This window comes from Sebastes fasciatus, chromosome 7, assembly GCF_043250625.1.
Source record: "Sebastes fasciatus isolate fSebFas1 chromosome 7, fSebFas1.pri, whole genome shotgun sequence".
Taxonomy (NCBI): Eukaryota; Metazoa; Chordata; class Actinopteri; order Perciformes; family Sebastidae; genus Sebastes; species Sebastes fasciatus.
In genome coordinates, this window is record NC_133801.1 from 13964384 (window position 1) to 13990369 (window position 25986).

The 25986-nt window shown below is 40.1% G+C and overlaps 1 protein-coding gene across 5 annotated transcripts in view; it reads right to left on the bottom strand.

The window, feature by feature from the left end:
* sphkap (SPHK1 interactor, AKAP domain containing) overlaps positions 1 to 25986 on the bottom strand; it is a 123607-nt gene that overhangs the window by 17423 nt on the left and 80198 nt on the right. For 4 of the 5 annotated variants that reach the window (XM_074641768.1, XM_074641766.1, XM_074641770.1 and 1 more), the window contains 2 exons: positions 19765 to 19867; positions 18514 to 18624 (listed from right to left, as the gene is read on the bottom strand). In XM_074641768.1, the coding sequence (XP_074497869.1) occupies positions 18514 to 18624; positions 19765 to 19867 (214 nt within the window). Of the gene's footprint in view, positions 1 to 18513; positions 18625 to 19764; positions 19868 to 23526; positions 23881 to 25986 lie in introns of those variants that run through there. The other variant, XM_074641769.1, reaches the window with a different exon arrangement.

The following is a 25986-nucleotide window of genomic DNA, read 5'->3' on the forward strand; positions in this document are numbered from 1 at the left end:
TCTTCTAAAATCATGCCATGTTGTCTTGTCTGTTTTTTTCTCCCTGCAGATTTGAAAGTGATGCTGCAATAAATAGGTCAACATACTTGTGAGTTTACATTTCAAAATAAGGCTATAATTCTGCTACGCATTGCATGTTCCCCTCCTTTTCGAAGACAGTAAAAGACGTAAAAGCTAAGATTTAGAAGGAGTGATACCAGGCAACAACACAAACGGTCGAATGTCCTTCAGCTGAAGCGGTAATGCGGCACATTCAGAACAGGCCAATTTCCCCTCCTCACCTCCAATCTCGTATCCTCCAGTCAAACATAATATTTTCCAAACTATTAAGTCTAATGTGATGAAAATTGCCGCTTGAAAATGGAGTCAGTCGAGCAGAAAAAATGGGAAGTTAATGACAGCTGACAATGACAGAATATTTGAAAAGGTTTTTCCTGTCTCATCCTGATCAAACCAAACGTTTTTGCTCTCTCCTCTGCCCTTCATGGACCGCTTGTGTCCCCTATAACATTTATCTGAATACCAAGAGGCTTGCTCCTTTGTTACTTTTCCCTCAAAATAACAACACCGTGATGTACAAACAGTTCATTTGCTTGTCTGTTGTTCGGATCAGTTTAGTGAGCGTGATGGGGACCTTTTTGTCAGAATAGCTATTAAATGTCAACGGCACACGCACAGGGACCTGACATTATTCTACACCATTTGCTGAAACCAAAGACAATAGCTTGATTTTACCACTTGCTGACCCTAGTTTGATAAAAAAAAAATATAGCCTTTAAACTGTTTTTAGTAATTTTGCAGAGTTTGTACCTGACATAAATGGAATAATGTTTTATAATGTGATTTTTGTTCTGCAGATTTATGCCCTTTATCTAAATGGTAATGTGCTATGAACAAAGAATCACCTTATGCTTTTCCTCTACACTATATAATGCATGAACAAACACTAGCCTGCAGACTTCTAATTCAGTACCTAACTAAGTTTTCCATCTCTATCCATACCACAACATATAAATAAGAGGTCTGGCACCCTTGCTCAGGAGCACCTCGGCAGAATCCACTTGTACCGTTATTGGAAATCATCCCGGAAAAAGCGGCAAAGACACCTTCCCCCGCCTGCCAGCACATCGCCAGCAGATAACACACAGTTGGAGGGAAAAGCGAGGCGAGTGATCCACGATTTTGACCTTGAGAAAGGGTCGAAGCAATTTAACCCCATCAGACGTGAGAGCCGAGAGGCAGTTGTTCTAAATTTGGGAAGCAGAGGGCCATCTAGTCATCTCTGAGTCCGTGTGTGAGACGAGCCTAGGGACACGCTCTGATTCTATCACAGACATACTGGACGACGTGCGCTCGTGCGTCAGCCTGTCTCTGACGGACTGACCACGTAACAAACAGCTGAGGAATATAAAGAGGGTGAAAGGAAAACAAATAAAGAGACAACGAGGGTGAACTTAATAGTTTGATGTGTGGATGAATTGATACCGTGGAAGTGTAGTGATACACTCAAGGGCTTGAATAGAGCTCCAGATGAGAGAGATAGCCTGTCATAACACTGTTAGGAGAAGTACTGCTGACACATACATCGCTGATTTTCCTTTTTTAAAGTTTAGACTAAAACTAAAGTGGTTAAACCTGCAATAACTGACTGTTTGGCCACTTGTTGGGCAGCGGAAACAAGCTGTAAACAGATACAGAGCATATTATCATTCATTTGGCCACCTGATGAATTTAAGATCAATATTTACTCTCAGTTTAACTCTGTGTTGCAACACTATGGGAGCGGTGAGAGTGAACCAAAACAGCAGAGTTGCCGGCAGAAAAAACTAACTAAAAGACACTGTAGGAGCTATTTATTTGTTGTTAGTATTTGGTTGTTGTTTTACTAATAACACATACATTTTGCATGGACAATGGACTATTTTGCGTAACTCACATACCCATGGTGCGTCAGTGGCCCTTTGTTTTAAAGGGACTGTTTGTAACGTCTTACACGTATAAATCACCCGGGTCGGTGTCGCGTGTGGCTACGCTGTTCAGACTCAGACTCCAACACAAACTACACGGAAGCACCAAAACCACAAAGTTATATCTAGTGAAGCCCGTCTGTTAAACAGTGTTGGCCGCGGTCGGAGGACGCGGGGGAGACCGTAGCTTTGGTCTCCAGGGCCGGAGTCTCTGCTGTACTCTGCTCCTCTGCCTGCTTGCCTTCACTCAGCTCGCTCCACCTCACGTGCATGCGCGCACACTACACACTGCAGAAGACTTCGTAGCTCTGAGAATATCTAGTGAATGTACAGTGGACGTTTGTGCAGAAATAAATGCTGCAGCTGCTCCAGACCAACAGAGGTTTTCCGTGTCTTGTGAAGTGACGGGGCTCCGCAGCGAGAAACGTTATCGTCTCCGACCGGGTGCCGGTGTCTCCCCTGTTCCCTCTGGCCGCGGTCAAGAGGCTGAAGCAGGAAAAGCCAACACTAGGATCAGCATTGATTCATGGAGAGACCTTCGTCTGGTCAGCTAACATTACTGCCAAGCAGGTGAAATATAGAGTGATATTGTGGTTTTAGCTGACGTGTGTCGCCTCACTGTTTTGAGCGATGCTCGTTCATGTCTATGTGGAGCGAGCAGGCGCGAGCCCGACGCTGACCACAGATGTCGCTGTTAACAAGCATTTCTAATTCTTTCATAGAGTCCCTTTAATATTGTTAGTCTGTCTGTATGTGTATATATGTATATATGTATATATGTCAAATTCAATGAAAATAGTTTAAAAAAAAAAAAGTGGTGTGAATGAATTGATTAAAAATAAATTGTGAAGGGCTTAAAACATTATGATAACAGTATATGATGCCATGCCAATTTAAAATTAATTATTAAATGTTTTATTAATGTTTCTTTAAAGTGTTTTTAGGTTTGTCTTTAACAATCTTACTACTACTTTTCTTGCCTGATAACACTTTCACCCCCTCAGCCTCTCTGGATTAGTTTGTTCCCAGCCAGCCCATCTATAAACCATCTATTAACCACCATGGCTCCACTCACCTTCCCATCAGGCGGGGTCAGCTGCGCCCGTCCTGCTGATAAGACTGCAGAGGAAGAATCTCCACCTGTACCGAACCCCCTCTGAATACTGACGTCAGTGAACTCCTTCACTCCGTCACGGTCAACGGTCGTCTTAGCCGCTCAGCTAGCTGACGTTAGCTTCCGCACCAGACTGCAATTAACCCGCACAGCCCGCAAAGTAGTCTTTATCGACAACTTTAACATCCTCTGTAATCGCCCGGTCTTCTTCCGACGTGATGGCATCCACTCCATTGGCCTTAACAACTTTTAACTGACAACTTTAATCTACTCGATCTGGAGCTTCCACTCTACCTGACGCTACCTGACGCTACTTCCGGTCTCTCCCTCCCCTACACACCACACTAGCTCCCCCTGCCGGCTGAGAGGACCTATATATAGATATATAAGAATAATGTTCTTTGTTTACATTTACATTTGTATTTATCATTGTTGTAGGTCTATGGTACGACGGAGTATTAGGGCCACATTAAGGAAAATAAATAAATCTGAGTTTTCGAGAATAAAGTCATAATATTATAAAGTAGTAATTTTAGGTGTTATTTTCTTTTTTTCTCGTAAACTTCTGACTTAATTCTCATATTACGACTTTTTTTCCGTGAAGTTATGACTTCCTTCTCGTAATATTGCGACTTTTTTTCTCGTAAAGTTATGACTTTATTCTCGTAACATTACGTCTTTTTTCTCGGAAAGTTATGACTTTATTCTCGTAATATTACGACTTTTTTCTCGTAAAGTTATGACTTTATTCTCGTAATATTACGACTTTTTTTCCCGTGAAGTTATGACTTCCTTCTCGTAATATTGCGACTTTTTTTCTCGTAAAGTTATGACTTTATTCTCGTAATATTACGACTTTTTTCTCGTAAAGTTATGACTTTATTCTCGTAATATTACGACTTTTTTCTCGTAAAGTTATGACTTTATTCTCGTAATATTACGGCTTTTTTTCTCGTGAAGTTATGACTTTATTCTCGTAATATTACGACTTTTTTCTCGTAAAGTTATGACTTTATTCTCGTAACATTACGACTTTTTTCTCGTAAAGTTATGACTTTATTCTCGTAATATTACGACTTTTTTCTCGTAATATTATGACTTTATTATGAAAATCTCAGATTTTTTTTCCCTCAATGTGGCCCTAATACTCCGTACTACATTTGCACTTTGGCCCTCACTGCATTAGACTTATATACTATGTATTTAGACTATAAGCTGTGTTACCTTCATCACAATGCTTAAATGTTTTGCGGCTCCAGACATGTTTTTTAATTTTTTGCCTAAAATGGCTCTTTTGATAGTAAAGGTTGCTGACCCCTGCTCTAGGTACTGTCCTCCACCACAACATACCTGTCCTATGTAAAACCCTGTTCAGACCTGGCATTAACATGAGTTCTGAGTGATACGAACACTGCGTCTCCACATGCGTCTCCAGTGACCACTAGTGATCGGACCTCACTTCCCCGCTCTATATGCAAATAAACACGTAGTAAACACATGGCTAATACAGCAGACGTTGTGACATAATATTACATGAATGTCAGTAATAATATCCTACATATTTGTGAATTAGAGTACATTTTATTAACAGATAAATATATCCCAAATAGACGGAGATTGCAACTCTTATCAAGTCTAGCAACATTATTAAAATCATATTCCACGTTTCTATCCTTTTATTAAATAAAAGTTGTGTGTATTGTATTAAATTAAGGATTTTTATCAATATAAACCATCTAAAACAGCTGTATGCCAACACACCACAGACTGTACAGTCTGTGTTACACCAACAGATAGATAGATACACACATACACACTGAGACTACATGACGCTAAGGATAAACTTCACCGACAAATAGTTGACGTTACGTTAAAATAGAATTTTAGTCAGTGTTAACGTTCCCTGCTTCGACCTCCCTTCTACTTCACTCAGTCGTCGGGAAACAAGACACGGGAAACTTCTGTCGGTCTTGAAGAGCTGCAGCATTTATTTCTGCACAAACTGCAACTTCCACTGAACATTCTGTAAACTGTACATCATATTCTCAAAGCTAAACTAACTCTCTTCTGCCGTGTGTGTGCGTAGGAAGTGAATGGCGTCCACATGGAGTGGAAGAGGTCATTTCAAGCTGTTAAAACAAACAACCAATATAATACACACAGCTTTATGTGGTTTCAACACTGGCTGCAGTAAAGATCTGGGTGTCTCTCCGCATCTTCTTGCTTCACTAGGCGCCCAACCCATGAAACCTTACAGCTGTGCTCAACATCGGCACCAGCCAACCAAAGTGAAACTCAAGGTGACTCTGACCACCTGTGCTGATGGAGCGCTAAGATCAAATTGGACAGCAATAACCCTTACAGGAGGGAAATCTGCAAGCAGCTTCAGGGACAACAGGCAGCAGTGGAATAGAGCCTGTTTTAGTTTCACCTTCAGCGAAATGTCTGCAAGGCAACACGAAGGGCATCTTGACTTGTTCTAAAGGGAGAAAAACAACATGTAGGTCACTTCGCTTAGTGTTTTGGAAACCCTACACAAGAACTAAGGACGTTAAAAATGCTGCAGTTTCTTTCTATGTTATTGCTGGTTTTGATTCAACTTGGAGAGAGGTTCATTCTCGACCTTGGAAATAGTGTTCAAGGTCCACTTACTAACATTTCCCTGTCCAAGCTTTCAACCAAAATTACACAGTTTTCACCAACAGATGGAGTTTGCTCAGTTGTCATGAAGATGAATCAGTTGACATGTGAGCTCAGTAGCTGTTATGTTGGTTTTCAAGCTTGATACAGTTGAAAGCTCCAGAAAAAAAGCTAGTAACTGAACCTTGAGTTGAGACTATTTTGTCAAATTACTATTTCGAAGGTCAAGAGTGAGCTCATACTTAACTTTGAAGCCAATTACAGATGATAAGCCCTTAAATTCATAACACCTACTGAGCAGAGTTGGGCGATGGTTTCTATTTTCATATCGTCCAATCGTGTTTACTCGAGATCACTGATAGGCGATCTGATCGCTACAATATCACAGTATCACGTTACATTTAACATTATTATCTTTAATAGCACAATCCAAATCATATCCATAACTACTCTTATGGAGTGTAGAGTTTTGGTGAGCAGGCATATGGAGAACGGAGACGCGGGAGGTCAGATCCACGGAAAAGAGACAGCAAATTTGTTTGTAATGAAGGATTTAAAATTCACTGGTCACTCATGCTGATTAACGGGGCTCAGCAGGCAGACATGCCGCTCCACCAGTACATCTCTAAATGCACGGTAGGGCACAGCTTCTAGAGATTATTTTATAACATCTTGGTTCTGATAGTAAGTTAGTTTAAATCGCCTTAATATCGGCGTAGGAAAAACAATCTATCATCCCTCCACCCCTCGATCGCCAATTGGCACAAGCCTACTACTGAGCTCACATGCCCATCCATGACAACTCACTGCCCTTTTTCCACCAAAATTATTGTATATATGCAGGTTTTTTAAACGCGGGGAAGCAAAAATAGGCAATAGACTCCTTTCCCGTTGCCAGTAGACAAGTATGCTTCTCTGTTTTCTTCTGGTGTGTCACGTTTGTCGTCACAAACAGCATGGAGGCCAGTTTAAATGTTACGCTGGTTACTTCTTTTTATATCTGTTACTTATTCAGTCTCTCTTCAAACTCAGTGCTGACTCATTTGGAACGAGCGGAGACGGACAGAATTTGTGGCTGAGATGACAAAGAAAGCCAAAGAAGAAAGTAGAAAATCAACATGACACCCATCAACACAAAAGCTCATTAACTTTGTGCTTAATTAGTTCCAAGAATTTTCATAGCTGTTCTCCTCGATTGCATAATATTTGAATACTGTACACATGTAATGGAATGATTATTTGATTGCTCACGTCAAAATCATCCAATATTGATGCAGGAATGGACGACAGATGAATCCTAACTAACCAACACTGTAGAATTTAGATTACCTTAAAAAAACTGAACTGGATTTCAGAATTCAGCCATTTCGTTTCTAGGAAAAATGATTTTTCTGTTCAGTTGGTAGAAGTGTTGATCCACAGACTTAACAGCAAAATACAGCCACAACATAGCACTCTGTTATTGTTGGAGGCACAGTGTGTGTGTGCATGTTCAAGACCCTAACAATGGACACACACACACACTCAAGGGTTCAATTGTCCCAACTTATTTACGCTTAAAATCCCATTTGGCCTCGGATGTACCAAACTGTCAGGCAGGCAGGCAGATTGCTCTCTTTCTACAACCACACATACAACTTAGAGCTTATGCAGAGACTCAGTCACAGTTCCAATACAACACTGTGTGCACAGATGTGGTCAATACAGCAAACCATTACAAACATTTGGGTCTCCTTTGTCCATCAAAGCTTCATTCCTCCTCAGCAGCCCTCCCTCTCTGCTCACTACTCTGATCCTCCCACACACAGCTGCTGCTGCTCTTCGTCCTTCTGTCTCCCTTTTTTCTTAAACTGTGGCTCTTTTTTTTGCTCTTATTCACGACTTGAAACGCAGTACTTTTTGTTATACTGCACATTTAGTCCTTTTTATATACGGCAGGCATATGCAATTACTTCTTTAGAAGGGCCAGATTTGAAAAACAGTGAAGTGCAAAGGGTCCGGATATTTACATTTCCTATTTCTGATGTGCAAAGCTAGGAATTTAAATGTGAAAACAATACACCTTTTTAAGCTTAAAAGGTAGTTGTTTTAATAAACAAAATGTTGCATTTAACATCTTTTTTATTCAGTCTGACTCTCCTAAATTCCCTCTGCCTATACAGCCTGGGTTAAAACTGTTTAATAAAATAAGTATTTCTGTGCTTTACAAGACATAACTAATGGATGGGCTAATTAGCCTACAAATAAAATGATAATATTCTTATAATCAAACAATATAACCATCCATAAACATGGTGTTATGTTAGGTTATTTAAATCACAGGTTCTCAATCTTCCTTACAAGATGGAGAATATCCCGGGGGAACCCCAATTTGACGTATAGCCTATTTTTTACACTTCTATAGTCTTAGTTTTGCGAAGGAACAACACAAGAGGAGTGTACTAGAAATATATTAGACATGTAGTAACATATTTGCAGATTCTGAGAATTATAGATTTGTTAGATTAGAATGTATTTCATGAACTATTATACCGTAGATTTAAAAAGTATAACTATGAAGCCTTTTGTAAAAAGAAAATTAGATCATAATGATTTAAATGAATGAACCTGAAAACTTTTCACGGACCACGGACAGAGTGCCACGGACCCTACTTTGAGAATCATTGATTTAAATAAAAAAACACAATTGCTTTTAACAGTCTGTAACAGCGGCAGTAGCGGGAGTGGTAACATTGATGAACGGATGATGAATGTTGAGGGCCAGATTGAGGTCGTCAAAGGGCCGGATTTGGCCCACGGGCCGCCAATTGAATAGGCCTGATACACAGTATGCTTGTTTGTGTGTGGTCTTTCTTCCCAAAAGCAACAATAAAGTGTGGCTACTTGAAAGACTACAAACAATTTTAAGGTGAGCTACTATTCCCCAGAGCCCCTCTGAAGCTCTACTGGTGCTGCATGGAAAAGTGTCCCTTATGCTGCTACAAAAACACGGGTTCATCCTCACTCTGAGGTCAGGAAACAAAACAAAGCTCCCTCGATTGTAAAATGTTTTTGACTTATCTCAGAGGCTGGCAACTTTAATTATAATCCATTTTAAGTTTAATTTAATTCAAATGAAGTTTTCGGGGGGGAAGCAACATTAAGGCTCAGTGACTCTGCCATATTCATTTTGTGATGCGACCCACAAGCTACACAGTGCTGGTGTAGAGAGACCAGACAAGCATGCTGATCTCACATACTGGTGACAATAAACAGCCTCATTTCGTTTTCATACATTTCAGTGTGTGCTGATAAAATACATAACATCAGCTGCTCACGAAGCATAACAAGAATATGATGAAATCACATGCTACACATTGATGTTGTCCAGGCGTTTTTGTTTTTTTTTACCTCTGACTGAGCTGCTTCCTTTTTATCTGATGCTTCAAGGATTTTACCACTAAATGTAAAAAAAATCACCATCTTTGAATGCAGATGTAAAAACATTGTGTACTTGATCAACGACTGTGCCTTTCTGCTGCTGACAGAAACGGTATATATTCAGCGTTATGAGTAGTGAATATCAAACGTGTGTACACGCACATATATAGTGTTAGTGTTTGGCTGTGAGTTGCTCAGCTTGGAGCCGCGGGCTAAAGAGAACATCAAGAAGCCGACGCTGCTCTGGTTCTTCTCACGACATGAATAATATGGATATGTTATGGAAAATGTTAAAAATAGATATGTAGTATCTCTGGGGAGTGCATAATATTCCCCTGTGGGTCAACAAATGTATACAATCACCAAAGGACCATACATATAGCAGTAAATATGAACAGAAATGTGTTAATAGGTTCATAGAAGAAAAGAAAACGGCAGTAGTCGATGCAGAGTAGCTTCCGTGTCGTTGAAATGCATAAATTTTAATGTGTTGTTTTCACATTTGGAGAAGTGCTAAGATGTGTTTTCATCACAGTGTTTTTCACAATGTTTTAATGCTAATCATTATCACATTACACAAACCATGGAGGAGGAGAGTGCAAATGAACTGAGATGTCTTTGTTTAACACTAAATCAACTTTTCGGGGATAGTTTAGGCTCCAAAATTTAGGCAATATTTTGACAAGGAAAAACAGGCAAGGCGATTTTCCCTTGACCTCTGACCTCAAGATATGTGAAGGAAAATGGCTTCTATCACGAGTCTCCCATTTACAGACATGCCCACTTTATGATAATCACATGCAGTTTGGGGCAAAGACCATGCAATTTCTTGCACGAAGTTTAAATGTGTTATTTTTGCCAATTCTAAAATGGTGTATTTGAATATTTCTGCATACTGTGGTCCCTTAACAGTCTTGGAATTACATAACTTGGGTATCACTGTAAAGCTGAGACTCTTAAATGAGCCCAATTGCATTAATGTGTGATGATGTTAGTCCCCATAGTAGCCACTTCATTGTAGTGAGACCATTTTTTGAAATTTGATCTCACTGTATAAAATGACCTGTGGTGACCTCTAGGATAATCACAGCCTCGTGAAACTTTACAACCACAAACTATAGACCTAGAGCATTCAAAAGATGGATTGCTTTCTTTGATAGATCGACAATAAGGGGATTTCTGAGCAGTTTCCAGAACAGAAGTGCTCGCCATCCAAACACTGAAAAATGCAATTCTTATAGAAAACTCCAAAGGTCAAAAGTTTTTGATACCAAATCACAGCATGGCTTTTTCTATGGCATTCCTCTAGGTCTTGGTGTCCTAATGTGGTATTTCGGAGAGATTATCGATAATTTTTATCAATTCTTGGGTAGTAAAAAATGGTTAAATTTAGCACCAAATCTGAGTAACAAATGGTATCAACCCAAAAATGCTGCAAGAACTTATGAGACATAAGTGAGCATGGGTATGGCCATCAAATACTTTTATCATAATGTTCTAAGCCTTTATACACTTTCACAATTTACTTAATTAAGTAATTGATTGATCTCTGATTTATGACTAGAACAACTTGACACACGGTGCTGAGCTGCATCACAAATTAATCTTCAGGTGCCCAGCTTTCAGATGATGTACACCACTTCTATGTGACATCTACTGTTGACCTGCTATCTCCCCCTAAAGACCCCATGTACCCTTCTAAAAAAAAGGACAAAAATGGGTCTCTGAAAAAGAGGGGTGGTGTGGAAAAGGTTAAGCAAGTAGGTCTCATTTTTAGAGCACAACCCTGCACCAAAGACTGTAGTTTCTCATAATGTCAGATGGAAAGTCTAAAGTAAAAGGAAGAAGAAAGAAAGAAGGTTTGTCTTCCTGCTCTGATCCTGCTGTAAGTCAACGCTTCCAGTCACGGCCGATGGCATATTTATTCTGTTCTCCCTCTCTCTGGGCCGGGAAGGGACAGGTCATGACACAACCCACTACCCGAGTGTGAAGTGTTTGAATCCGGTGATGAATGGATCACTTCTCCCCCAGGGCCTCCAGAGTCAATCCAGGAAGACAGATAGCCAGAGGAATGGACAGCGTTGACGAAAGATACTGCCGGATTACTAAACCAGACTTTCCGCATTTGAAAAATGTACCGCATATTCTTAAAAAACAACTGCAATCTCAATATGCAAGTGTCACATAAGTTAAAAACACAGATCAATAAAAGGAAATGCAACATGTAAATCAGATGCACAGAGATTATGTAAGTATTTGAAAAATATAAGGTGCCGTCTCCTTTTTTCAAAACGCTCACCCTGTCAAATCGCTCAGGGGTGTGATGAAATTCAGTGTGACTATCACAGCAACATGGCACTTCTCTGTGACTTCATGCATTAAAACATGAGTGAGTGATCAAAGGTGACAACATGACGCAGCCAGAGGTGGGTGATGGAGCGAAACGCAGGAAATCCAAAGCTTTTATCTTTTATTTAGCTCACAGTTTCTGGCCTTCCGCTCTCACTATTTTGGACTTTTTCCTGAATACGTAAACAAATTTTTTTTCCCCCTTCAAACATACATTTCTTAGAAAACTCAACTCAATGGACTAATTTGGGTTAATTTGGATATTGAGGTTTATAGTCAGCTTCGATTAAAATCAGAGTATGCTGTTTTTAACCTTTAACCGAACCCCGTAAACTCCATTCAATACTATAATTGCTTTGGTCCATTAAAGCTCAAAAAGGCAAAGTCAGCAAAAAGAAACAATCAAATTCCTCTCCTCATTAGTTTTGTGGCGACTCCTCTTATTTTGGTTTGGTTCAGCGTGTCTCACCCTCTTCTCTTTCTGTTTGCCACACTCAGCCTTCTTTCCGCCTCCCTGTACACTCCAGGCCAGGACAGAGGAATTTATTTCTCACACAGTGTCATCCATCGTATGGTCCCGTTTGATTGATTGGCCGCGAAAAAGGCGAACGGAGAATTGAGAGTCAGAGGAGCGATCCGTCACGTCAAGAGTCCGAGAGCGATGCTGCGGGGAGGACGGGCCGCATCTGTTCGCACTCGCATTAAAGTTCCCTCTGATTCATAGAAAACATGCACAAAGTCGGGAAAACAAACGACCACTGTCTTGTTGAAACAAAAACTGAAGATAAAGCTGCTTTGCTTTTGCATTTCACAGAAGAACAATGAAGATAAAACTGTCCACATAATCCCAAACTCAAGTAGGAGTTTGGCCTGTTCTGCTGAGACAAGAAGTGGATGTTTTCAAGTCTCTTTGTTTTCACATTGGCAGCTGTCAAAACAGAATTTCTAGTTAACAATGAGGAGGAAAAGAGTCATGTACATGCATAAATCTACTTTACAGGACTCTATCTAATGGTCAGCGGGGCATGTTGGCTGATGTACAGATCAATTACCCTCCTAAAATACACTGAACTTTAGTCAATGAGTGCTGTATTGCCAACATTTGTATCGATATATACTGGGAGCAGCATTCGCTATAAAAAAATTCTGAAAAAATAATCTCTCTAATACATGATCTGTGTACGTCTTGTCCTAGATAATACAGCTGGTGTCTGGGGGTTTCAGGAACATTCAATGCTCACACTTACGAAGTGTGACATGAGTGTGTGAGAACGGTTGTGCTCTTGCTAAATTACTGCTATTTCTGTTACCTTGATAATGATTATCAAACATGTTTTAGGGAGGATATGGACAGAAAATGTCAAAACACATTTATTCTGCATAAGACAGACCAGCTACAGTCTTCGAAAGAGGAATTAAAAATAAAAATGAACTCTTGCTCAAGTAATGATTTTGTGGTGAGGACAAACTGCAGAAAGTTTTAAATTGCATCCTTTAGACAAGACTGTTATGGTTGTTTGCTTTATTTAATTACCCTTTTATTATTTATAATTATTGATGCTGACCTCCCATTAAAACATTAACTGCGCTATGAACTGAGAGACCAGTAGAAGTACCACTAAAACAAAACTAATAGTTTACAGCCATGCAGACGGCTGTGTGAGGCTGCACCAGGCGGCAACCTCAAGGTCTGAAAAGTGAAGCCAATGTTGAAGTGCCTTAAACTTGCATTCTTTCTAATAGCCAGCAGGGGGCGACTCCTCTGGTTGCAAGAAGAAGTCTGATTGTATAGAAGTCTATGAGAAAATGACCCTACTTCTCACTTGATTTATTACCTCAGTAAACATTGTAAACATGAGTTTATGGTCTCAATCGCTAGTTTCAAGTCTTCTTCAATACAGCATGATGCTCATTCAGTAAATTATGGTCCCATTTAGAGTCAGATAGACCATAAAGCAGGGTATGCTTTAGGGTGTGGCTACCTTGTGATTGACAGATCGCTACCACGGCGTTGGCGTCTAAAAACTTTAACCTTTTCCCAGTGTGTTTTCACTTCATGAAAGTGAATTAGAACCTTTTTGGTCACCTGAAAATGTCTTATTTAGCATTTGGTTGTACTTAGCTCCACCCTCTCGGGTCACTTCTGGTTGCAAAAAACAACATGGCAATGGCCAAAATGCCGAACTCAAGGTTTCAAAACCGTGATCCACAAAGCAATGGGTAACGTCACGGTGACTACGTCCACTTCTTATATACAGTCTATGCTTATACAGCGTTCGGATGTACTTAGCTCCACCCTCTCGTGTCACTACTGACGGCCAAAAAACCAAGATGGCTACGACCAAAATGCTGAACTCAAGGCTTCAAAACGGCAGTCCAGAAACCAATGGGTGACGTTACGGTGACTACTCACCATCCAAGTTTAGTGTGTTAGCATGCTAACATTTGCAAATTAGCACTAAACACAAAGTACAGCTGAGACTGAAGGTGATTAGTTTTGCAGATATTTGCTTATAAACTTAAGTATTGGACACATTTAAATGTTGCTAGATTAAGAGTAATGGGACCATGAAAGTTAAAATTCATCCTGGGGGGGGACTATGAATGTTTGTAGCAAATCTTATGGAAATCCATCCAGTAGTAGTTGAAAGATTGCCTTCCCTAAAGCTAAAAATCATAATTTAGTCTGCAGAGAAACAGATTATCGCTACTTGTTTCAGCATCTCTCCGTGGGAAGATCTCTTTAAGGACCAGACCTCATCCAGATCTGTGAGACTGACCCCACTGCGCCTCTTGCAATTAAACCTGGATCACTAAACTGAGGCTCTGATCAGTGAGGTGTAGGTCAAAGATAGATAGTGCTGCTCAGAGGCTACAGGTATAATTTCAGAAAAAAACAATGCAAGAAATGGCAAAGAGGGAAGCATAAGAGACATTTTGCAGCTTAAGGCGAGAAAACTGATTACACCCCTGAAAGAATGAAATTCAGGCTCATTATTAGGCTATCACTGAAGCGTGGGTGAAGATGTCATTCATTTTAAGGAACTACATTTCAGTTCATGATGTTATTAGAGAGAACAGATTATGCATTTAACTGTCTTTAATGAGGCTAACCTACATCACAAATCCTGGTTGTGATGCAGTGTCAAGATATTGTATTTAGAGTGTTGATGCAGTTTATATACGTAGGTTTGCGCCTGTTGTAAAATTGAATTGTTACACTTTAAGAATCATACGGTTGTTGTCCTCCCCAAAAAAGCCTTTGAGCCACTGACAGATGGAAATCCTAAATGCAATTCATGCTTAACTTACAATTTACAATGAGTGAGTGATCAAAGGTGACACATCCGAATTGGGCGACAGAGAGGATTAAGCATGTGTGTCCTCCACAGCTAAAAGCCTCTCTCTGTTCTTGCTTTCTCTCTTCATGTATTTTTTTAAAGTCCCATGTCCTTGCCTCAACAACCAACAATGTCCTTAGTAATCCAAACACGTACTGTGTCCAGAATATCCTCGCTAAACGTCAAGTTCTGCAAAACAAGTTTTGGATAAATATAGATGAGTAATTTGTGCTAACACCTATCGCCCTTCTTTTAATTTCTAACGTCATTTCTTATGTTTTTAAAAGCTAATTATAAAAATAGTATGTGATCTCCTGCTGGGCTGTCCTTGACCAAAGGAATTCTTAGTCGACTAACACTCATATGATTTTGTCGACTTATTGATTAGATGATTTAATCTGTAAAACTGAGTTTTCCACAAAACACCACTTTAAATGTTTATGATATACTATACTATGACTTTTTTATGATATACTATACTATGACTGTTTTATGATATACTATACGATGACTTGTTTATGACATACTATACGATGACTTGTTTATGATATACTATGACTTTTTTGTGACATACTATGACTTTTTTGATATACAACACCATGATTTTTTATGATATACTGCAACATGATTTTTTATGATATATTATACCATGACGTTTTATCACATACTATACAATGACTTTTTTATGACATACTATACTAGGGCTGTCCTTGACCAAAGAGATTCTTAGTCAACACTATGATTTTGTTGACAAATCGATTTGTTGATTTAATCGACAGATCTGTAAAACTGAGTTTCTCCACAAAGAATCACACAAAAGCACCACTCTAAATCGTGTGTTTACCAAAGATGTGCTCATAAGTTAACTCATTCAGCATGAAAAAAACATAAATAACGACTAATCGACTAAAGAAATCTTGGTCGACTAAGACCAAAATGACCGATTAGTCAACAAATCGACTAAGAGGGGGCAGCCCTAGATTCATTTGCCTTAAATGTTGCATATTTCTTACTAACTGTTGTGATACATGACAACATGCAATGACTGGAAATGTAAAATTATGCTGCAAGCTTATAGAGATTTGGCAAATTGTGTAGATCAAAGTTCATTAAGACTGAAAACACCATGATTAAAAACTATATATAGGAGCAACTTAATGGTTACAGAAATAAGCTCAGTAGTTAGAATCAGAAAAACTAATTACAGGATGTGAAAGAGTCTGCCCCTCCATGTCAGCTCGACTCACAATTATAATTTTGTCATGGTGTTTCAAGATTTGTATCTCTGCTAAATCTATCCCAGCATGCACTGCACAGAAGGCAAGGAGAACCTGAAAACTGCTCATTAACAACCACAACATTTCGTAGTTTTCCTGTTGTCAGCCCGAGAGTCCAGAAAGCAGAAAGTAGAGCAGACGGACGACTTAAGTCCAGTATGAGTGTACTTCTTAAAATCAAAGAGAGAGTCAAACTATGGAAATCCTCCAGAGTTACAGCAGTGATCAAATTAACACAACAAAGACGCCGAAACCATCTTCCTTTAATAAAGTGCCTGCTGAGACTAAATCGAGCTTTTAACAATCTTTCAGCAGAATGAAATTGCATAGTTTAGAACATCTACTCGAGGAAATCCTCTGGTATATTGCAAGCAGCAAAGTGACTGTGAGAAATTATATTATGTAAATGTACTTTTCCAACTCATTTTCAAGAAGGCAAAACAGAAGCCAAATCCTCCTTTCATTCACAGAACAGGCAACAATGTCAACACGTCTCTCAGCGAGAGGAACAATTATATAAAATTCAGCATCAGTGCCAACTGACAACACCAGAAGTAACATCGTTAATGAATAAATAGATATTTAAGGTGATATTTCCCTTCCATCAAACCCATGAGCAAGACACTTAAAAGACTTTATACCAGGCTGAAGAGCAGCGGTTCACTGCTCTCTTTGGTTGAAAGCTTCAAGTCTTTCACAGTAATTCAGGTATATTTATGCATATATCATCAACTCCACCTGTCCCAGTAACTCCTAACAAAAGCTGCTGATGCTTAATGTTCAGTCATAAAAGGCTATATTTATTTTAGAGATAATACTGCTCATTGGTCAATCACTAATTTCAACAAATCTTCGGTTATTTGCACTATTGTCTCGAAATGCTGGTTTCTCACTTTTGCAATGCTGGCTGGGTGATCTGTTTCTACTACTGTACAGTATTTTCAGTTTTCTAAAAACAGGAAAAACTGCATGTTAAAGGTGCTCTATAGCAGTGTTTCCACTCACTGTTTAAAAAATGATAAACCATCGCGACCCAATTCACAAAAGACCGTCTATAAAATCGTGAGAAGAGTGAATTTGTGCATAATTGAACGTACCTGACCATTTTTACTGCTGTTTCCGCATCACATCATATCATCTTGAATAGGTAAACCAGCCATTTCGAAGACATACATGTTTTATAAATCACAACTTTGTGTGTTAAATACTTTATAAATGAGATCAAATAAATGCATTTAGGTGGAGTTAAGAGGCTCTTGTGTTTTTTTCCCCTCTCATCAGTAAAACAGACAGGATGGACGCTAGCCTTTCATATTAGATTCAATGTTATAAGTCGGCTACAATTATCAGACCAACACGAACAGTCAGGCTCCCTCATGTGGCTCGAAGGTGTACTGCAGATGTAATTGTTAAATAAAAGACGATGGAAGAAATTCTGCAAATTTACCCTAATGAAATCTCCTGCGACCGACCTGTGGGTCCTGACCCAGTCTGTGGGAATAACTGCTGTATACGATATCCAGAGCATTAATATAGCATCAAATAACAATTTGCTATGTAAAGATACCTAGCAGAGAATCTAACTGAGCAGAGAATGACGTCGTTCTCCTTCTGTGTGTGTAGTAATCCGAGCTTCTCCGTGCTTAGTTGATATCGCCGGGCCGGTCGCGCATGTTTTAGTGCATATTTGTGCATGTGAGCGTGCCCCACTGGCTAGCTCACAGCCGCCGTTGATAACGTCATCCCGACAGACGGCGCTATTGCGGAAGCGTAGCTCTGGCTGAGCTGTCGCAATGTTGAGCCAAAATACTCCCAATTTCGCATTTTTTAATTTTTCCCCTTGTTTTTGAATACTTTGTTTTTTTAACATACACCTACTATCTGGTTATCTGTTATTATATGCATATTACTATATTTGTTATGATTTAGGTGGTTGTAGTCATTTTTCTTTAGCAAGCAATAAAAAGCATGATTCAAAAAAATAAATTATATATATTTCTAAAGGAAAAGGTAAAGAGCATGATTTAGTAATATAAGAACAGCCATTGTATTGTACAGCCTAAATCACATCCATTTTCTCAACACATAAGAAGAGACACTCCAAACCTTAAGAACAAGACCTCTCTACTAAAAAGCAGCAAGGGAGCACCAACAACCTGCTGCAAAGACATCTCCACCATCTCCATGCCCAGAAGCCACTTAAAGGAAGCAGATTGAAGAAAGTGCCATTTTTAGACATCACATCATTTCTGTCTTAGAAATTCAAACCGTAACCTCGCTGTCATTCGAGGCCACAAAGATTGCCTCCTGCTGCAGCTTTGAGACGCTACACTAGAGATGACTCGGCCCGTCTTTGTTGCCAAAAGGGTGCGAATGTTTCATCATCCACACAGTATGCTACTCACCATGGTGCAGCTGGCCTCCGTGTCGTCGTCCAGCAGGCCCAGTCTGCACAGAGCTTTCTCGTTTTTCAGCCAGTACTCCGACGAGTCCAGCACGCTGTTACTGCACAGCACCTGAAGCACACAGATAAAACCCTGAAAACCACACTGCAAAGACACACATGGAGCATATGACTAAACACACACACACTGTCACACATTCCCTTTCATCCCCCTCTGGTTGTTGGGATCAATTGACCTTTCTCCAGGACCTTTATTTCAGGATAAGTGTCCGCGGCTCAGGATCAACGATCTGTCAGCTAACCAGACACCGCACAGTGTATATACGACAGTTGTTGCCTCCTCCCTGGAGGGACATTTTAATGAAGCCTTCAGGGTGAAACCCTACAGTCACCGAGCTGCCTTTGTCAATGATTTGTCAATTGTCTTTCTCCTGCGGATTGACATACTCACTTGTCGATAACTATTGATTTTGCTGTTTTAATAACCCAATTGCAATGCCAATTTATTTACAAGGGTGGAATTGAAGATTCCCTTGATGCTTATCACAGTGTTAGTGTTAAAATCACACGCTGTAAATAAAATAATTCTTACGCAGTTACTTCGACATATGACAGATATCACGTGTGTGTTCACACCGTGTATTTTTAGTGACAAATCGTGCCCCCTCAGGGACAGACCATCTGTGCCGGCCCTCGTCCAGGTGGAGGTGACGTAGCCTTCAGCTGATCTCACCGAGGGCGATCGTATCAAAGGCTGCTGGCACCGGGTCGGCGGAGCCTGAGGCCCAATTATAAGAAAGACATCACCTTGTGCCTCTACAGGACACTCGAGTGGAAGTCAGTTAAGATCATGAGCGGTAGGCTAATTAGAGACACACACACCAGCGAACCCACTTGCACACACAGTAAGGGACGCACACAAATAGACCTACACACAATTTGAAAGGAAATTCAATCTAGCCTCCACCTCAGCCCACTGATCTGTGCTATTTCCCCTCCTGTCTCTCTGACAGTGGGGGATGATAAATCTACTGGGGTGACCCGAGGGCCTGGCTGTTCCTCTTATTGCACAACCCCTGGGTGTCACAGGCACCCCGGAGGAGGAAATGAAAATCTCTTGCGCTGCAGATAAACTGACGGGGAGGCAGATATGATGGACAGGTGCACATGAGCAGAGAGAAAGTGGTCACACAGCAGACAGACTTAGGGGCACACAGGTAGACAGATGCACGCTTCCATCCTTTTTTTTTACCTTCTTGCAGGCGCTGATGGACGAGGCCACGGTGCTCTCCGTGCTGGCTCCCTCCACCTCGACGGCCTCGGAGCCTTCAAACATGGCAGACGACTGGAAGTTACTGCAAGACAAAGAGGGCACGGAGTTGACTTTGTCAGAGCAAGTTCTTGTCAAGCGCTCAACACCTCCATTAAAAAAAAGAAAAGTCCTGGCTCAGTAATCTGGGAGCAGCCCATTGCCTGTCACATTTGTTCACACAGCACAGATGTGGCACTCGTCCAACGAATTATCCAGCTCTTGTCGGACAGGAGAATAATTTCAATATTCCGAGCCAAATGCTTAATTCCTTCACAAGGCCAGCAAGACAGCGTCAGCACGGCCTCTAATGCCCCATTCAATAAAATGTACAAGTTTATGGCCGACCAAGGTGACACCTTCCATCATTTATTGAAGAGTACAAATAGTTTTAGGTGTTGCTTTTTGGATGTCAAGACCTTTTAATCACATTATTATTTATGAGAAACCATTGTAGCACCTGCTAAAACGTTTCTTTAGGGATTTCTGTTTTGTCTTCTCATCCCTAGGAGACTGATTCTCCCTAGCATGAGCGCAAAGCCCACTGCATGTTGGACCCCTTAGTGAGTTGTAGCTTTTTGCAGAAGGTTATCAGGCTAAATGATTTAACTGGGGCTGTAAAACGATTATTTTCATTGTCGATTATTTTCTCGATTTATCGATTAGTTGTTTGGTCTATAAAATGTCAGAAAATGGTGAAAAATGTCCATCAGTGTTTCCCAAAGCCCAAGATGACGTCATCAAATGTCTTGTTTTGTCCACAACTAAAAAGATATTCAGTTTACTGTCATAGAGGAGTAAAGAAACCAGAAAATATTCACATTTAAGAAGCTGGAATCAGAGAATTTAGACTTTCTTAAAAGATTACTCAAATCGATGATAAGAAGAGTTGGTGATTAATTTAATAGTTCACAACTAATTGAGTAATCGATTAATTGTTGCAGCTCTATATGCAACTGAGCATTAAAATGTAGGCCTGTTACCATAATTACTATATCAACTTATCGCACAATCGCTCAATAATTTTCACGTTCTCGACTTAACGTCCACAGCTCCGATGTGGGAACATTTTGGGTTTAAGCCAAACTAGCGAGGAATGTTGTTGTTACTTGTATCTAACTTATAGCTAATACACTGTTCTTAGCTTTTTTTGTGAACAAAGGTCCTAACCATGGAGAAACTGTTTGGCAGTATATTACCTGTTCAAGCGGCAGTCCTTAAGATTTAAGTCCTGGTTGATTGAGAATTTCTATTTCAGTGAAAATAATGGAATTGTGCGTTTGAGTTTACAGTCTGGAGTCTTTTTGTTGATACATGAGCCTCAAATTATCAGAATTGTGTGTATAGTTAAATTTTTCTGTGTGTATACAATGGAGAAAAACTGTAATACAGGACCTTTTCCCAGGAATGTTACCACAGACACCCAGTTTTTAATACTGCAAATAATATAATATTGCATATAATATGCCATTGTCTCAATCACCATTGTGCTACCTCCTTCAGCGATAGTGACTTCATTTAAATAAAAATCTTTGAGATTGCCATTTTGCCAAATGTTTAATATTTATTTAAGCTTAATTTGTGTTGGCAAAGCCAGAGAGCCCATTGTATTTATTGTTTTGGTTGTGTGGTTTTATTTTATTTATGTAGGATATTTTGATATATTTTTTTCACCTTCCAGTTGTCTGAATATACTTGAGAATTAAAAGTTCATTGCTCTTTGAAAGGGTGTATTTGCATTATTATGCCATTATCTTATCATTATATCAGTAGCATAAAATGGTCTTAAATGACAATAATATTGTTTATCACAAATATTTCTGGGACAATATATCGTCCAACAACCCTGGTTATGGAGACAGGCCTATTAAAGTGTCAAAAATGAATGGCCAAATCATGAAATTTGACTTTGACAGCAATGCGACAGAGGATTATAGCAGAACAAACACATGTCCTTAATTTGGTGCATAAAACAAAATTCTTCAACAATCTGTAGTGATGAAGGGGATGTCTGTCAGACTAAGGCGTGCCTAAACACAACATAGCTAAACTCCAAAAAATCCCAGGAAGGCATCATTATCCTCCATGCATGCTCTCACTGAGATAAGCCAAATCGAAGCTTATCTGGAATGGCATTAATGAGGATCAATTTGGAAAATAAAGAGGCTGGGGATGCATATTTAAATAGGAGCAGCTGCTTTTTTTTTTTTTCTGTAATCCACATATTTCAAAGCAAATTAAAAAGCATTTCATTTTGAAAGCCCCCCGGGGGATCCCACGACTGGATCTATTTTGCGGTTAATGAACATGCCATGATGTAAATTATTGTGTCACAAGGAAAAAGTGAGTTTACTGTGAATGGATGGACACTGAAAAAAATAAATTAAAAAAATGATGTAGGCTACTAGAGATAAGTGGGTATGATGTGCTCTATATAGGCTGCTGTATCTGCCAGGCACACATCAAAACACCCATCCAACACACACACACACACACACACACACACACACACACACGCACACGCACACACACACACACACACACACACACACACACACACACACACACACACACACATACACACACACACACACACACACATACACACACACACACAGGGGCAATGATCTGCAGTGAATATGTTGCAGATAGGGATGGGGAAAGGAATTTGGACTTAACTTTGTACACAGATCTGATGAATGATATTTATTTTGTTTGATTTATACATGTTTTGTATCTATTATTTTTGTGGGATAAAATCTTTGAAAATCAATAAAACATATTTACAAAAAAAAAAAAGCATAGGCCTAATGGTGTGTCTGTGGTTTTAATGGAAATATTGAGTGATTTCCGCAGAAATAATTGAAGAAGACCAGCAGGGATAAGATTCGTCACGCACGACCTCCTTTTCTAATCTTTGTGCTTAACGACCTCTCCATCACGACGCGGTGATGATTGACAGCTTGTGGTACCCAGCAGACATCATCCTGATGTGGAGGATACAATTAACCCCTGAAACATCTGCCTTTCAATGACTGGTCCTCTGTTATAATCTACTGTGAAAGCTTGTGAGTGGCGCACAAACAGGCAACTTTTGGAGGCAGCCTGTGCCAAAACTGCACAAACTGTACAAAATGATCAATGTGGCAGGTTTTGGGTCCTGATTCAGACTGCAGGAAACCTTTCATTTTTAGCTCGGGAGGAAAAACATAATGAAGTGTGAACATTTCTATTTTTGCACTTTTCTTCCTCGCCACACATTTCTCTCCTCAGTCAGGCCATGCAAGCTGGAGCTGGAGCATCTTGTTTACTGCACAAATAGCAGCTTTATACTGCAACACTCTGCATGGATTTTGGTGCGCTTTTTTTTCAACCCCAAACGCAAACTGACACACTTTACGCAGTAAAAAAAGATCACTATACGCTTTGATTCAACACAACATCACGCTCACTTCATTCCAGTGCTTTCGTTAAATACAAAATATATATATATCTATAATAAAATGTTTCAAAAGGCAAATATCACAGCAAATCCATATGTGATATATTGAGATAGAATATTGGAGTTGCACCACAGATGTAACAAAAACACTATAAAGTAGATGTTCACTAGAATAAAAATGTGGATTTCGTCTGTGCGCCTATGATCATCCTCATCCATAATTTTTTGTTTGTTTAATCCCTAGATAATAAACAGTTTCTTACCTCGGCGTTTTCAGAAGGCACTCTGCCATTCTGTCAAATATAGTCCTCAGCCGGAGTGCTTATTATTATGTCCTCTGTTCTGTGTGAACAGGAGGACAGGAGGAGAGGAGCTGACGCGTAAATGTCCCTGGGACACTCTCAGGTCCAGATGTGCATCCTCGACCAACCGAGCACTGGAGGAATCCTCAGACCGCTTCACGGTGCCTGGCGGACTGGAGGAGGACTGTGGTGAACCGAGCCGAGCCGTATCAGCAGCAGCAGCACACCACCACCACCGCCTGCCACTGCGCGTCTCTCAGCCAAGTGCAGAGTGCAGGCGCACGAGATCAAAACGTAATGAGGCGCACGACGCAGGCACGGGCATGGAGATGGATATGGACAGTGCGCGCGCATGTCGACGCGTGTGTACAAACAGACACAGACACACACGCGCACAGTTGTTTTTGCTACCAATGCTAGGATAATTAATTAAATTATCTCCATCACACATCTGGAACAAATGACTGATCTATAAAAGATGAGAGCTGCACTATATCAGACATCATTCTATAACTTCCAGCTGATGTGAATGTAAAGCTTGTGTTTAAATGTTTGACTTGCTCCTCTGTGCCTTTCTGCAAATACATCATGAGACTACAGAGCTGTAGCAGATCCACCAGGTAGCAGCTTCAAGTGGCAACTGTAAAGTTCAATTCTGCAGAACATCTTTTGCTCAGACAGCTTTTTCTGTGAAAGGAGCATAGTCTTAAGCACTTAAAATCTGCTACAAACTTTACCACCTTTAATAGAGCAACCAAATCCTGGTTAAACCTGTACTCATGTCTAGTTTTTCATGTAATGTTTTTAAATGTGTTGCTTTATTGTATTTATTTATTTTTCCTGTACCCATTCCTGTTTTAATCTTTTATTTTCACAAAAAGCCCTTCAAGGAACAGGTGTTGCAAATTAGCATCCGCTATAAGCACTATCATACTGGCATCAAATAGCTGTTTTTAAGTTGTCTATGTACATTGTATTGGTCCCTATTAAATTAACCATGAATGAATGAATGAATTTCACTTTCATTGCTTTCGCCTTGTTGTTCAGGCAGGTGCTCTCTATACCTCTTGTTACAACACAAGGTCAGTGCAGCAGATTTCTATGGCTAACCTACCTTTTGCCCACTGAAAAGCAACAAGCACACAAAAAACAGACATCCCAGGAACACATTTCAAATTCTTGTTTTCCAGCAAAAGCAGATGTGCCTGCTGTTACTGTACATGTGACCAAACTACTGTATACAGGGGATAAAGTTAGACACTTTGACGGAGCAGTCTCCATGGAAATATCAAAGTCGTCAGAGCATTTTCTTTGGTGTAATTACATGGTGAATTTGAATGGCACATTGGTAGCTAGACATTTGAACACATTGGAACATGAATCATGTTGTTTACAGAGCCTAGAGGATACTGGATTCTTGAAGCCCATACCGATGTCGATGTCAGATAATGAGACGATTTTTTTTTTTTAAAGAGACAGTGTGTAGGATTTGGTGGCATCTAGTGGTGTGGTTAGAGATTGCAACCAATTGAGTACCCCTCCGCTCACTCCTCCCTTTCCAAGACTGCAATAACGTGAGCCAGTGACTGCAAAACCGTGGTAACGCCATTCGCCTTGCTCAGAGGCCATCCATACCATAATAACACTACTTTAGGAGCAACAGAAGTCAAACAGGAGCACGGCGGTGCCATGGTTTAGCACTCCGCAGCTCACGTTACCGCAGTTTCACAAGCCTGTCGGAGAACTACGGTGGCCTTCAAGTAAGTAAAGTAAAAACGCGAGCCAGTGTTTGGTTTGTCCGTTCTGTGCTACTGTAGAAACATGGCAGAGCAACATGTTGCAGTCTGTAACTCCGTGAAGAGGACCTCTGGTGGACAGGCGAGTCTATTACACGCTTTGGCATGATACGGGTTGTGCAATTCTAAAGATGTATTTTATATTTCATGTATTGTTAAAATCAAGCCAGCAAACTAATGAGCTAACTAGTTGTCAATTATCTGATTTGGCAAATGAAAAACTGTCTTTAGTAGCCAGAATCTAATGAATAACTTCCATGACGACCAGCTCAAAAAAGCAATTTTTTCCCATATCTTTGATATCTTCAGAGAAAACAGCACAGGCCCACATCCTTTAACCTACACCCCTCTGAGCTAAAATATAAGGAATACAAAATTGCAACACACACACACACACCCCAAATTCCCAATTGCCACTTGAGACAGCCGTCATCTCCATCACCTTACCAGCAATAAAAGAGCCTAGAAGGTAATAGCTACATTAATATATAATCAGGAGGGGGGGAAGGAGTCGTGACCTTCAGTTCTCTATCGGCCCACTGAGACTGTCGGGGGAAGAAAGTGGTGGGCAGAGAATAAAGAAAATAGTGGACATTCAGGAAAAGTATAGAGAAAGCAGTGGCCC